Source organism: Platichthys flesus, chromosome 16, assembly GCF_949316205.1.
Source record: "Platichthys flesus chromosome 16, fPlaFle2.1, whole genome shotgun sequence".
Classification (NCBI taxonomy): domain Eukaryota; kingdom Metazoa; phylum Chordata; class Actinopteri; order Pleuronectiformes; family Pleuronectidae; genus Platichthys; species Platichthys flesus.
Genome location: NC_084960.1, coordinates 5242976 through 5257767, shown reverse-complemented (window position 1 = coordinate 5257767; position 14792 = coordinate 5242976). Strand labels below are relative to the sequence as shown.

At 43.7% G+C, this 14792-nt stretch overlaps 2 protein-coding genes across 3 annotated transcripts; both read left to right on the top strand.

Moving 5' to 3' along the window:
- The first annotated feature begins 341 nt into the window (after window positions 1–341).
- si:ch73-364h19.1 (uncharacterized) lies at window positions 342–8515 on the top strand. 2 transcript variants are annotated; one of them, XM_062408831.1, is made up of 5 exons: window positions 342–2181; window positions 2635–2744; window positions 5011–5100; window positions 5835–6008; window positions 7521–8515. In XM_062408831.1, the coding sequence occupies exons 1-5, from the start codon at window positions 2031–2033 to the stop codon at window positions 7701–7703; spliced, it is 708 nt and encodes a 235-aa protein (XP_062264815.1). In that variant the 5' UTR covers window positions 342–2030; the 3' UTR covers window positions 7704–8515. The 2 variants fall into 2 exon arrangements, with proteins under 2 accessions (XP_062264815.1, XP_062264816.1); XM_062408832.1 differs by having other exon boundaries at window positions 1184–2181; window positions 5838–6008.
- A 643-nt stretch (window positions 8516–9158) lies between these two features.
- On the top strand, window positions 9159–14722 carry si:ch211-120g10.1 (E3 ubiquitin-protein ligase TRIM69). The gene is made up of 10 exons (XM_062408690.1): window positions 9159–9329; window positions 11165–11249; window positions 11729–11827; window positions 12468–12569; window positions 12684–12818; window positions 12902–13039; window positions 13123–13174; window positions 13265–13291; window positions 13703–13729; window positions 13814–14722. Exons 2-10 carry the CDS (start codon window positions 11187–11189, stop codon window positions 14371–14373), a joined length of 1203 nt encoding a protein of 400 aa, XP_062264674.1. The 5' UTR covers window positions 9159–9329; window positions 11165–11186; the 3' UTR covers window positions 14374–14722.
- The last annotated feature ends 70 nt before the right edge of the window (window positions 14723–14792 follow it).

Here is a 14792-nt window from a genome sequence, read left to right as displayed (position 1 = left end):
AAAGATAGAAAGAGAGAGAGCGAGAGAGAGAGCGAGAGAGGGAGAGAGAGAGAGAGAGGGAGGGATAGGTGGATGGATGATAGATAGATAGATAGATAGATAGATGGATGGATGGATGGATGGATGGATGGATGGATAGATAGATAGATAGATAGATAGATAGATAGATAGATAGATAGATAGATAGATAGATAGATAGATAGATAGATAGATAGATAGATTTATAGATAGATAGATAGATAGATAGATAGATAGATAGATAGATAGATAGATAGATAGACAATAGATAGATAGATTTATAGATAGATTTATAGATAGATGGATAGATACTATGTTCTGAATCAAAGCTATTCGGTTCCTTTGAGTGAATTGGGTCTAGTTTCCTCTGTAAGCTCTCAGCTCTTCTCTAGTGCAGACCCAGGTGAACTGGAGAGGTCAACCGTGCAGTGACCTGCTGCTTCCCCACCATGGGTCAGGATTAACCCTCCAGGAGGCCGAGTTGTCAGGACACTATTGACCTGCTGACCTCCCCCCAGTCCACCGGAAACAAAGCAGTGCACTATACGGAAACAGTCAATCGACAAGTTAATTAAGGCAACAACTTCAGTAAGATTAAAATATCCAAGTGAAAATAGTTGTTGGTTGCACTTCAGGTATGATGGAAAAATGATATTCTTTGACACATGAAACAGAACTTTGGTTATAATACAGTTTCTCTTTCTTTTCTTTTTTATTCAGACTTCATCTTTAGACATTAGACTGAGGCCTTTTTGATCTGTTCCCTGTCAGTCCACATCATCACACTGGAGTTTGGGGGTTGACTTTCCTTCTCTTCAGAATTTACAACAGCAGATCAGATTTCTCCCTGCTGCCTTCGGCCCATTATAAAACGTACTGATTAGTCTTATGGGCCAAAGTGCATAGTTCATACTGAAGAGGTCTGTGCTGCTGCCTGTTAAATGTGTATTAGAATGACAGGGTGCATACATTATATTGTCCAATAACCTATTTCAATTTGGTGATTTGATGCCTCATAGCGTAATGGCCACTTAAATTAAGATTTGATGGTTCAGCATCCTCATGGAGGTCACGGTCGAAACAGATGGAAATAAAATTAAGTGTTAATTGTAAAGTGTTAATAGTTAATGAACAATTGTAAGAAGTTATATCTTCTTATTTTAGTTTTGTCTTGTTTTGCCTTTGTCCATACTTGTTTTGTAAATAACTTTGTAAGATGGTTTCACTCAGTGCTGTGATTGTGCTTATATTATTTTAAAGTGGTGTCTTTACACTCACAACAGACCAAATCTGTAATAGTTGAGCTCGAACACAAGTAGCTTTAATAAGATAATTTATGTGCCCAGTGGCAGTCTAACATGGAAGCCGTGTTTTCCATAGTTCTCCTTCATGAATACTAATGCTACATTTAGGCGCTTTGTTTGTATAGAAATTAACTCAGAACGGGATCCCCACAGTCTCCGGGGTAACGGGTCTCGGGCTCAGGCATCCCGTGAGTTAACTTCCTGCTCTCGATGTGCTAAATCACCCGGCGGAGGAACCAGCAGCCGTCTGCCTCGGACTGTGCGTAATATAATAAGGAATGCCGACTATGTTGAGATTACGCACGGATATGAATCCATAAGCGCTGTTTTTCTGAGCAGATTTCTATGTCAGATTTCTGTTTTTATTCAAGGAGAATTAAACTCCAAGTAAATTGGTCTTACTAGTAAAAGTCTGCTGGTTCTGAAGTGGCTGCTGCTCCTGGTGAAACCAAATAGCTGATTCCCGCACAGACAACTCCAGCGACGTCACGCAGTTTGGAGAGGGGGCGTCAGTGTCAGTGCGCCTGCAGGAGCTCATATACCCTGTGCCATGTTTACCGCGAGCACTGAGTTTGAGACCGGACTTGCACGAGGAGCGCGTGAGGACTCGTCCGTGGAGCAGGAGATAAAAGCCATGACGAGGAGCCGCGGAGCTCTGGGCTCCGACCCTTCTCTCTGATGTAGTTACGTTTTTCTTTTTAAAGGAAGATGAGAGCCTTTGTGTTGAGGCTGATGAGCTCAGGAGGATTTCTAAAGGGATCAATCACAGGTTACACAGAAGAGATGTCCACAACTGCAAGTCCGACCATCCCCTCCTCACAGCTGACGTCTGATCAACTCACTGTGGTCGCTGCGTCCTGTAAGTAAACTCAACAAAGTGTCTCACTCATTGCAGGAAAATGTGTTAATCATTTAAAACTATGTGTGAGTGACTTCGACCTTTTGGCTTGTTGGTTTGTTAGCTCAGTGTCTGGATAACCGTGTTGCAGCAGTGTGATACAAGTTGCAGTCTTCATTCTCCAAACGTTGTGGAAGAAGGATTTGATTGCTACATGGCACTCAAACCTCTAAACCACAGTTCATGACAGAATTATCTTTTCTCTTTTACTTCCACGTTGTAATTGTTCTTGACAGACAAGTAATTAAGTGTTCAACTTGTAGAGACAGACACTAAAGAAATGAACCAACCCCTTGACTGATGATTTCAATTGTTAAAAAGCGTCTCTGTTCTTTTTATCAAGCTGAACCACAGGTTGTTGATGCTGCCTGACTGCCTGTGATTAACAGTGTCTTCTCTCCTGCTCTCTAACAGTCTCTTCTCTGGTGTTCTTCGTGGTTATTGCCGGGCTGCTGTCCATTATTTATCGCAAGGATCCCCAGTGCTGCAAACTCCGCTCCTATCAGCGGCCTCATGCAGATATGGTGAGAGGAAAACACACAAGTGCCTTTTGTGCTGCATTTTCTCTTCTTTTTTTTTTTTTTTTAAATGACCTACATGGTCAGTTTTGATCCCGATCCAGTTTGTTTGTTCGGATCAGGCTGACAGGGAAGGGACCCGGCCATGTGCACCCTGTCCAGGGGCCATTTAGAAGTGTCAGATTCAATTTGCCTGCCTGTGGGAAAGGGGACTGAAATAAACCTGATATGATCATTGAATTTGCCCGCTCTCCAGAAATATCTCAGAGTGCCACAGTGGCTCTAATGGAATTTGACAGAATTAGCATTTGTACTTTGCATATTGATGCTTTAGTGCAACAACAGTGAAATTAAATAACTGCAAATCAAAACCTAACATTGGCGTATAGCAGGTGAAGCAAAGCCACCTGATCATTGAAGCGTTTAAGTGCGTGTGTGACATTGCCAGTCTAATGTTTAAGGAATTCACATCTCCAACAATGTGTCGACCTGCCAGAGATAAGTTGTCGTACATTTTGCGAAGCTGTAAAGACGCAGGATGAGGTGACGAGGAAACGTAAACACTAGATGTAACTCCTCCTCACCGGTCGTCCATTCTCTCTGCTTCCTCTTTCTCTTGTATTCCACGGCTGCGAGTCCCACGGGTGAAGTTTCAGTGTTATCTTCAGGCTGCAGAGACAACCCCCCCCCCCCCCCCCCCCCTCAGACACACACACACACACACACACATTCAACTGACAGGAAGCTCTGCTAGCTTGTGGTTTTTAATGGAGAAGCTCTGTCTCCCCAGTTAAGCAACTAACAGAGTGTGTCACTGGTACAGACCGGCCCTGCTGACCTCCAGTTACAGCTGTATTCACGCTGTCGCCTGATAAGAAAGAGTCACTGCCGTCAGGTCAGCACATTAATCTACTTGGGACAGATTGTAAACAGAGTCTGCAGCCACAGTTTTCCAGAGTTTCATTTCTTTTGTCGTGGGATATTTAACTAACTCACGGTCGCCTGTAGAAGGATTTTGTCTTGACTGTAAGAAAGTGAAGGGGCAGTTATTCCACGAAGGGAAACAGACACAAACACTTTCATTGTGCTTCTCGTTTTCATGTCTTCAACTTCATAGGCACATACCTTTCCCTGCTTCAGTTTGCACCATGAATAGTGGACAGACCCCAGTGTGGGTGTTGGGGGACGCAAGGGGGACAATGGATCTCCTTTAAGTTGCGGTGTTGAAAAAGGCACGCTGCCGCCGGGGTCCTCCCCCGACTTCAACACTGATTTTACACGGTTGTGCTTTTTCACACTGGCTGAATCAATGGACACGAGACAAAAGGACAACTCTTCTTTTTTTCCTCCCCCCCCCTCCCTTTTTTGGGCTTCTTGAAAGTACTAACCACTGAGGGAAAGTGACCTTTGACATCACCTTTTTTGGTGTCGTCTCTTATTCTGACATGATTTGAGGGTTGTGGCAAAGGTCGACGGAGAGCGTCACTCTACATGTGAGTGATGTCATTGTTGCAACCGGCCTGGGAAAATGATAAATCTGATATTTGAGTGCTCCCCGTGTGGAGTCCCCGATCTCCCGTTTTCGCTGCCTCTAACTCAGACATAAATCTCTTTTGTATTAGTAACAAGCGTTGTCCTAACACCTCTTATCCTCACGACGGACTTAAATCTCAGTCAGGCAACAAATTGACTTTGTTGTAATGCCGGCCCCAAATGACAAACAAGGCCATAATGTGTATTGGAGTGTGCTCGTTAAGAGGTACCTGCCGCGGTTACAAGGGAATTGAGAGACGCTGAAAAGACCACACGGTGCGGGCTGTTGCCTAGGGACGCTGATGACACAGTGGGACATTGCATTGTTCTCCACACAAAGGAGACTCATTCAGACCCAAGGCAATTACCTAGTTTTCCTGGCGGACTTTTTTTCCAGGATTCCTGCACCTCATACAGTGAGACACTGACAGGTCTTGTTTCCGAGGGGGTGGAACTGGGAGGAGACCACGTTAACCGGAGGGTGGTGGTCTTATTGATTAGATAATTTATGGTATGGCTAAAACAGCCAGTGTCTACAGTGACTAAACAAGGCATGAAAATTGGTCAATTGGGCTCAAATTAGTGGATTTCGGACTAATTGCAGAAAGAGCAGCAGGGTCACATGCCGGCACATCACCTAGTGTGATATAAACGGATGAATGGTTTTACCTGGAATAGTTTAATTTATAACCAGGGTCCTGAGACACACATGTGACTGTCATCACTGCCGCTGTTACAGGACGCTCCTCCTCAGTACTACAGCAGCAGACAGACTCTGGTGGGATCTTCTTGTCTGGAGCATCAGATCATGGATGATGACAACACTCAGGTGAGAGTGAAATCTGTTAAATCTACATCTTTCAATCTGTTGGCAATAAAGAAAGACCCTGTCTCTCCTCTATTACAATACAGAGATGTTACAATAGTGTTTATCCCCTCCTGATTCCAATAACTGGAGTTTGGTTAAACCCATTGAAAAGGACAAATGCCTTAGAAATTATTTTAAGATTTAGTTTGACAGTAATAACTGAAGGAGAACACAAATAAAGAAATCCAGAAATAAAAAAATCTATGAACTCAACAGAGTTCAATGTCCCTTCGCCTTTGTGAACTCCTCGTGCTCTTTTGCGTGATAGTTCTCTAAAAGTATTATGACATTGGTGGAGTTGTAGTCTGCTCTGGTACACGTCGCTGTTTCACTTGTGGGACTTCCCGTCTGAAACTAAATTGTTGACTGTAGCAAGTTCTGTCTCACGCTACACTGCTGGATGAATCACTTGTTCCTCACTACTCTAAGAACAGTACTTAGTTTGCGGATGTTGTGGAGTGAAAAACAAGAAGTGGAAAAATAAATTTTGTTTATATACACGTACAATAAAGCTTTCAGTAGATATTTTAGGCAGTCCCAACCTCTTGAGGGAATTTGCTGCATCTTACTAGCTTGTATCTTTCAAGTGGTTGTCACTGATTGGGTACATTTTAGCAATTGTCCATAAATCCTCAGCTTCTGCTTCCTGTCCTTCATAAGCTTCCCTCTGTAATTTGGGCCTGTGTGTGTCTCAGCAGACAGGTCAGCTGTTCTTCGTCGGCCTGCCCTCCAGCTACAGCCTGCCGACGCTGGACGCCCCCCTGCCGAGGCTCCCCTCCTACGAGAGTGTTCGAAAGAAGGACCGCCAGAGGCAGATCCACATGATGATCGCAGACCGCTTCGGCCTCAATGGACCCCTTGTGTCTGAGGTGGGATATATTAGGCATCAGGGCTGTGTCACAGCAATTGATGCACTCACAAACACTCTGACAATAGAGTAACTCAGGTGCTGCTGTTAAGCTTGGGAAATGGGGAGATATTTAACTCTGATTCTAGTCGGAGAGAAGGCCATTGTCTGTGATTTCACAATCAGTGGAGACTGTGCGAAGTGGGTTTCTATCTATTATGGCAGCGCTGTCACACAATAATGTAACAGGAGCGTGTTCAAAGATTAGACTGCATTCAGAGGGGAGTAAACAGGGCGCGCTATCATCTCATCTAATGCTCACGGCTGAATTGTGCCGCTGCCGGACGCTTTTCAAGGTTTCCCCGTGTTGATCTTTCGCTGAGCTTTTCGAGTCGCACAACGCTTCAGCAAACAAGGTAATGAGAAAAAGGCACATCAAACATAATTAAAGTCTGCGTCCTGGGTGCAAACAGTGCCTGGAAATGCAGCTTTGTGATCCTGTCTTGTTCCTTCTTTGACCTCCCATCCTTTTCGTTAATTAAACAGTCCCTAGCATGACTGCCCATCTCTCTCTCTCTCTCTTACTCTCTCACACACTTACACACACACAAACAGACACACACACACACAGAAAGCCCATTCACACACATTACTTTCCAGTCAACCCATCACCAGCCACTGAAAGTCTCCCTCAGCCCCTTTTAGAGGAGTTTAAATGATGGCCCCTAAATGTCCCCCTGTCCGTCCTGCTGGCCCGAGGCAGGATAGTAGTAAAACTTTTGGTGGCCTGCTGCCTGTTGTGGGGTGTGTGTAGCGGACAGAGGGCAGGGTTGTAGGGTGGCTCTTGTCGCCTGAGGGGTCCCCAAGCAATTAAAAGATAAGAGGGCTCAGTCAGGGAGTGTGAATCTGACAGAAGTGATCAGAAAGATAATGCATTGGAGGAAAACATGTTCCGGGCGGCCGACGAGGGGACAGGTTTATTGGTAATGTAAATACAAACACGTCCCACTTATTTTTGTGGAAAGATGTCAGAGCTCAGGAAGTCTTTCAAACAGCCGTAACTTATATTTACCGTCAAACCAGCACCGTGAAAATGGTAACTTATGTACCTCTTTTATGCTAAATCAGTATTTTCAGGGGTTTTCGAACACAGGTAGGAGATTGACTCCCATCCTGGAGCCAGTAGAGGAGTTAGCCTTTCTATATTCTATATCTTTTGTATATCTAGTCCAATAACTTCAACAGATTTTCGACAATTTACGAATCCACTGCTGCAAAATGTTTCGGGATTGAACGTGCCCCTCTATTCAGAGCTTGCCCCTTGTGATCTGAGGGCTCAAGTAGGATGTTAACACCAGATCTAAACAGAGTCAATAATGAGAAACTGCAGCTCTGAAAACCAAAAGACTGAGCTGAAAGGTGCTGAAAAGGTCCAGGGAATGTGCAACTTTTCGACAACAACATGAGACACCACGGAGACACCCAAAGTTTTGCAAAAGACCGCTGTTTAAAAAAACTCTTGTTGTTTCCACAGCCTCCTCCCACATATGAAGAGAGTATCCGCCAGTCCATGGAGCTGCCGTACAACATCCTCTCACCTGCTGTGGACATCTCTCCACCTCGGAGTCTAGTCTACACCAACCCAGGTGCTGACATTCAGAGCGGCGCACCTCATCCTGTCTACTCGGACGCCAGCACCACCGTTCTACATGTCTGATCCTCATCAACTTCTCAAGCTGCCCGCTGAATGTGAAAAGAACTCTGTAGCTTTACAGGCCTGACCATGCTGAGTCAAATTCCTCAAGACTGAGGGGGAACCAAAGAGGAGCTGCACAGCCTGCACGAGAGGACACATCTGGCTGGAGCACACGGATGTTAAAAACACAGTAAAGGGAGAAACTGAAATATGAACATTTTCTCAGGTGGCTGGTTCATCCGGATGAGGATTTGTGGACGACAGGGACTAAAAATACTTCAAAAAGGGACCCACTGTGTACTTTTCTGAATTTACTCTGCCAGTGAATTTGTTGTTTGCGGTTGCAATACTAATTTTACTACTGTCCCTCAGCCTCAGAGCTCATCGTCTGTTTTTTTGAGGTTATCCAATGCCTATTTTTAATGACAGCGGCTGGACCATACTGCTCCAGGATATATGGTTCAGAGAGTGCCTTTCATGAAGTTATTATAAGACATTATTTGTTATCATTACCTCAGTTTTACTTTTCTTTGCTGAAGCACATTGGACTCTATGAATTCTGCCTTTCTTATAAAACATTTTGTAAAATTAACATTTGATATGATTTGATGTCAGGACAGAGAGCGGATTTGTTTGTTCTCTTATCCAAAAAAACTTTCAAGTCCTCAGCAGCAGTGAATGTGAAATGAAAACAGTGGAGGAATACAGAGTTCCTTGTTGAGATTTGTTTTGATTGCTGTTATTTTCTGCGACTTTCAATGTAAACATGATGCAAAATGTTCGTCCTGCGTGTTGACCTGTACTGTATTTATTAAAAAACAAGTGACTCATCATTATGTCTCTTTTAAGCCAAAGGCAATAAAACATTTTCTTGATTTTTTTAATATAAAAATTAATAACAACACAGGAGCAGCAGGTGACCATATAAAAAACTGTTTTAATCTCTAGCTATAATATTAAAAGCACTTATCATTTGCATAATGGCCCCTGAGATGTACAGATATATTAGAGGATTATTAACAAGGTTAATTTTCAATACAGACCAATCAAGAGTAATAAAAGAAAAATACAAATGTACTCAACAAGCCACTATCTGCAAATGGTTTTAAAATAAGAATAAATATCTTTTTAGAAAATAAGATTAATAAAACTTAAAAGGAATCTCACTGTCATGCTTATTATTAAATGATCAAAGAACACCTCAATGTTAAAGTGATGCTGAAAAAAAAAAGGTACTTGATTGATCCACAATAAAACAATGTTCTTTGCTTTGGTGGCTAAATTTGGGATTGAATATCTGTGTTATTATTATTATTATTATTATTATTATAACTATTATTATAACTATTATGATAAATGACTCTGCCCCTCAGTTTTCTGTGTGTTCAATAACCAGAGCACCAAACTATGTCAGGAACAGCGCCACCTATTGGTTTCCTCACAGACATGGCTGCTCGCGTCATCCACTGGTGAGTCGCCTCCGTCACTGCCCGGAAAAAAACCGAAGCTCTCCGATCAGCCAAGTATGTAAACAAGGTCAGAGGCACTGCAGCAGCTCCCAGACTAAAGCCTCTGAGTCCCGGGCACTTTCCTCCTCACGGACCGGACAAGATCCAAACCGCTTCAGCCAAACCTCTGCGGAGCAAGGTAGGCTGGGCTGTGCGTCATGGGAGGTGTTATGTGCGTTGCTCTGCAGGACTCACGCACCTCTGGACACAACATTACTCGCATCACCCTGATTCAAATGCGTGCACTGTCTCCATTGCGTTGCATCGCGTGTATATAAGAGTTATAAGAGTCGAGCTTCGTCCGTGTGGCATATTTGCCGCAAAGTCACGCGCACAGGTGTGTGTTTACGCACAGTGCGCAGTCATCAGCTGGCCTCCAGATCTGGGTCGCTGTGCAAAAAGATGCTTGGTCATGATTTCCCACACGAATGAATGTTTTCTGACGGAGCGTTTTTCTTTTTTCCCTGTAAGCCTGCAGCTGGTTTCCAGTATCTTTATATCATTTGCAAGTGTCTCCAGTGAAATCAGCTTAAAATGCAAATATATATTCTGGGTATAAATCAGTGTTACTTCATTTCCTTTATTGAAATAAGTTATATACAAATATCTGAGTGCTGCAGCTTTGTGGAGCTTGAACGAGCTAGTACTAATCAGGACTATTTATGGCCACGTCTCATAAGACTATTGATAATCACTGGTCTCTAAATGGTTAAAGCTACGTGGATTTGCAGGGATGCTTTATTTATACCGGTGAATCCTCCCTCATCCTCCTCGGTCTGGTCTGGCTTCAGAACCCGTTCAGATTGGTCGTCCATAACAGCTGCAGTGCCGACCAGACCAGCCTCAGTCTGAGCTCATGTAATCTTCTGCTGAGGCCTGTCACGTTTCACACTGACAGCTCTACACTCACTGGTTCTGCCCCAGTTTAATGATCGCTGCTGCTCTGGGACTGATGCGACCTCCTGAGAGATCGACTGGCTCCACGTCTCTCAGCGGAGATAATGTGACTTTATTAACTTGCTTAGTGGCAGTGAAGGCAGAGGACACAAGAGAGTTGTTGTGATCACACTCAGACGTTATCTTCCTTGAACTTTCCATCATGTGTTTAATCATTGACTTGATGTGCTGGTGTTTTGGGATTTAGCTCTTTAACGGTGCCTGCCTCAGAGACAAAAACAATACAATCTGTTCCACCTCGTAAAATTCAAATCTAACCAGAAATACCAAACTGTATGCCTCCACCAACCAGTGCAATTTGTTATGAGGTCCCTGGGACATTTTACATTTGACCTTTGACCGCTGACATGTAATCAATTTATCTCTGAGCCCAAATGATAATTGGTCAAAAGTAGAAAAATGTGTCATAAACATGTTTTTGAGCTTTGACCACACAAATCTATTCAGTTAATCTGTGAGTTAAAGTGAACATATGTGCCAAATTTGAAAGGGCTCATGTAGGCCATTGTTAAAATATTTAATTCACAGGGGAAAAAATAGTTTTTGGAGGTCACAGTGACCATGACCTTTGACCTCCAGATTATAATCAAGTCATCCTTGAGTCCAAGACAATAGTTGTGCACGATGTAATGAAATTATGAATTTGTGTTCCAGATATATCACGTTCACAACAGCAAGAGGTCACAGACCTTGACCTTTGACCTTTGACCACCCAAATCAAATCACTTCATGTTTAAGTAAACGTTAACATTCGTACAATTTTTTAAGAAATTCCCTTGTGGCCTTCTGGAGATATCGTGTTCACAATAATCAGTTAGACAGGCGGACAACACAACGCCTTGGTTGTAGGCTACAGGCTGAGATGTTTCACTTCTTCACATGATGGACAAGGAAGTTCCAGATAAATCTTGAATATATCAATGCAGATTTAATGAGTGTGCAACGTCCTGTCTGAAGGCTGCCGACAAATCCAACTTGTTCTTGTACATTATCATGTTTCTGTGTTTCTCACGGCAGGAACCCCTAACGCAGTGCAGCCATGATGATGCAGTGTTTTCACTTCATGGTGGAGCCGGCCAAGAACTTTGCGGCCAAGATAAAGGTGAATAACGAGGGGAGCACTCTAAAGAAACGCGGTGTGTTAAATGTTTAAACGAACATGGTACGCTCCAGGCAGAAGGGTTTTAAGTCGCCCTGAGACCGAAGCAGACGGCTGACATGAAAACATTTTTAGAGCATCATGTGACTGCGTGCGTTTCTCATCTCCTGGGCCTGTTTGACCAGAAGCAGCCGCTGTGTGCAGAGAGCTGCTGATGAGATGAATCTAGGCAGGGAGTCTGGGAGGGAGGAGGGGGGGGGGTCTTTTGTTTCTGCTGACAGCAACAGAACCATGATGTGCATTTCGATCGAGCTGAGTGACCACCTCCTTTCTAGATTGACCTTATTACTTTCTAATGCACTGGTTAAGCAGCAGCACCGTCCTCCAAATGTCTCTTTTTCCTTTTTTTGGAAACCACAACCTCATCTCCTTTTTGAACAGTTTTGCTCAGAAAATCATTTACTTTTTGAATTTCCCTGCAGGACTCCCAGAAGAGAGCTAAGAAGGACAAGAGGGAGCCTCTGGATGAGGATCAGTTGTTTGTTCTGGATCTGGCTCGAGACTTCAGCCGAGTGTGCCAGGTACAACCTCCTGAGAACACACTCAGTACAGAATCACCAGTTATTGGGCAATTTCAGAACTTGTTTGAACTTGGGATGTTCTTAACAATAATATGTGACACGACCAATAACATGACTTGAAAGGAAAACAACAATATCAGTGACAGATCATCATTCTGTTGCACTTTTGAATGCCACTCAAGTAACAAATGTCATTAGACTTTCATGAACAGAAACCTTTTTCAAAAGTTTTCCAGTGGGGGTGTATGTGAGAACACAAATAGAGTCAGCTGCTGCAGATACTTTCTGGAACTTTGCCTGCCAGTCGTGTGATAAAACATCTGGAAAATGTCTGAGTGATGTGGGAATACAGCAGAAAAATGTCTGGGAAAACTCACAGGAAGCGAGTGGGAGGGTTGATGATGTTTCTAGTATACAACAGATGCAAAAATAAAAAGGATTTAAAAAGGCCGATAAAGATGTCAACTTGGAAAAACAATAAGAACCACGTGATCTCCACAGTGGGATTTATAAATCCTGTTGACCAATCTCATGCTGTGTCGTTCTTCTTCTTATTCTTCAATGAGCCTTAAATCAGAAATTATGATGATGATTCTACCTTCATCCTTCCTGTGTTTCCCCCTCTGTTCTCTCACTACAGAGGTCTGAAGTCCTGGAGCACATCTGGGACCAGGATGACACCTGGCCGACTCCACTCTGCAGGCTCTTCATCGTCCAGTGGGCCGCGATGCTGGAGAGCAAGGTGTGATCCCAGAGAAAATCTAAATTATCCTTTTCCAGGGGCAGGATATAACTATGCTGACACAAGGTATAGAAAAGTTTACTCACTCAATATGTGGATGTGATTGGTCTGCAGAAGAAGCCCATGCAGACCGACGGCTGGCCAGAGAGGGATGAGGGAAAACTGCCTGATCTGATCACTGAGCAGGATCTGATTCAGGCCAAAAACCTGATCCTCATCTGGGTCAAGGACCTGAGAGCTCAGCCGGATGTAAGTTCCTGTTCCCCAGATGGATTTTTGCTGGGTTTTCTTTTCTCTCCAGACACGTTTGATTCCCACTGATCTTCTTGCAGCAAAGCGTGTGGCCTGGGGAGCCCGTGGCGAAGGTCCTGGAGGATCTGCAGTCAGCCTGGCGTTGGGGCAAGGTGCCCAATCTGCTGAGTGCTATGGAACTGGTCATGTGGACTTTACTGGTGCAACGCCCAGATAAGGTATGAGTCCATGTTATAGTACACACAGTGGGATCTAAAATACATTTGGGTGTAATAGAAGCTGTCTTGATGTGTTCTTGCAGGACACCATACCACAACAGTGGCTCATGTGGAAGCAGAGGACTCAGAATATTGGTATCTTAAGTATAAAAGTAAATTAAGGTGAATTTCATTATTGCACATAAGTGTTTACATCCTTATGAGTGTCTTATTATCTCCTTTCAGGTGCCATGTCCTACATTCCTCAACCAGGTAAGAGATGTACATTCTGTATAAGTTTTTTCGCGGATCATTTAATTGCAGTTTTGCACAATTAAATTCCATATAGCATATAAATAAAAACCAGACATTGCCACACAATAAAACTTTCCAGCTCCCAGAATTTAACTGTTTCAACATTTTGGCCTCTAAGTTGTTTGTCAAGCAAACTTCAACATGAATAGAAAACAGACAACATACAGGCAAACGTTGGTGGTTGAAATTTGCATCAAATGTTATTTGGAGAGATGGAAAATCTCAAGCCAACTAACTTCTAGTTCCCTTAACCTTAAAAGCAACATATCAAGTCTGGTTCATAAATACTGGTTTAAAATTTTTGGGATTCTGTAAAACCAGCTCTGTTTCATTAAGTTGCATTCACTGTCGTTTCTTATTGTTTTTCAGTGTGGAAATGGATCTCTGATGCTGCAGGTACAGGATTCATTTTAAAAGTGTTAGTCAGTGTAATCTGTGCTGAAGCTCTCTAGTTAATCAAACTGCTCCATGTCCCGGCAGTCGAGGTGACTCTGGATCTGGACTCGGCCAACCCTGATCTGCTCATCTCCAATGACGAGAGGAAGATGCGCTGTGCCCTTGAGAGGAAGGATGTTCCCAACTACCACCAACGCTTTGACGGCTGGTGGTGCGCCGTCGGGGTGGAGGGCTTAGACTCCGGCCGGCACTACTGGGAGGTGGAGGTGGGTGAGCGGGACTGGCGGCTGGGCGTCGCCAGAGAGTCGGCCCTGAGGAAAGGCTTCAGGTCGCTGAACACCAACACGGGGTACATGACCCTGCGGCTGGAGAGGGGCACTGAGCTGAAGGCGCTGACCGTGCCCTTCACCTCCCTGCCACCGGGCCTCATCCCCTGCAAGGTGGGCATCTACCTCGACTACGACCAGGGCCAGCTGTCCTTCTACGATGTGGACAAACACCTTCACATCTACACCTACAATGAGAGCTTCACTGAGAAGCTGTTCCCCTTGTTCGGTACAGTGGAGATGATAAAGGATCTGGTGATTAAGTCCCCAGCTGCTAAGAGCCAGTGTCTCTGCTCCACTGCCTGCCTCTGGGGTTGAATTCCCTTCTGTCACCTCTTCCTCTAAACTCCAGTAGACATCATATAAAAGTGTAAGAAACCCATATCCATATCCAGCTATATCCATACTGTATTCCAAGTCAGAGATCCTGATGTAAGACACAATCACTAGCTCCACTATGTGACCACACTCTATGCTGCTGCCGCTTCAATGTGATTGTTGCTACCCCTATAGAGTTATCATTATACCCTTTGCTCACATGCATAGTGTATTTTCATATTGTATATTTGAAACAAGCCCTATAGCTTTAATGTAACGTAATGTGCAATATGAATCCTGCAGTAAGAATGCACTTTGTGAATTATAAATAAACCAAATCTGTGTCTTACATTTTGTCTGTGTATTGTTGTGTGGAAAAAGCAAATCTATTGTTTTCAATATATTTGAAGATGAATTAT

Bases quoted from the DNA above. Each gene is read 5' to 3' on its own strand.
- si:ch73-364h19.1 (XM_062408831.1), top strand. From the start codon at position 2,031: ATGAGAGCCTTTGTGTTGAGGCTGATGAGCTCAGGAGGATTTCTAAAG. The intron at 5,101-5,834 runs GTGAGAGTGAAA...TGTGTGTCTCAG, and splicing joins TGGATGATGACAACACTCAG to CAGACAGGTCAGCTGTTCTT. The intron at 6,009-7,520 runs GTGGGATATATT...TTGTTTCCACAG, and splicing joins ATGGACCCCTTGTGTCTGAG to CCTCCTCCCACATATGAAGA.
- si:ch211-120g10.1 (XM_062408690.1), top strand. From the start codon at position 11,187: ATGATGATGCAGTGTTTTCACTTCATGGTGGAGCCGGCCAAGAACTTT. The intron at 13,175-13,264 runs GTATCTTAAGTA...ATCTCCTTTCAG, and splicing joins GCAGAGGACTCAGAATATTG to GTGCCATGTCCTACATTCCT. The intron at 13,292-13,702 runs GTAAGAGATGTA...ATTGTTTTTCAG, and splicing joins GTCCTACATTCCTCAACCAG to TGTGGAAATGGATCTCTGAT.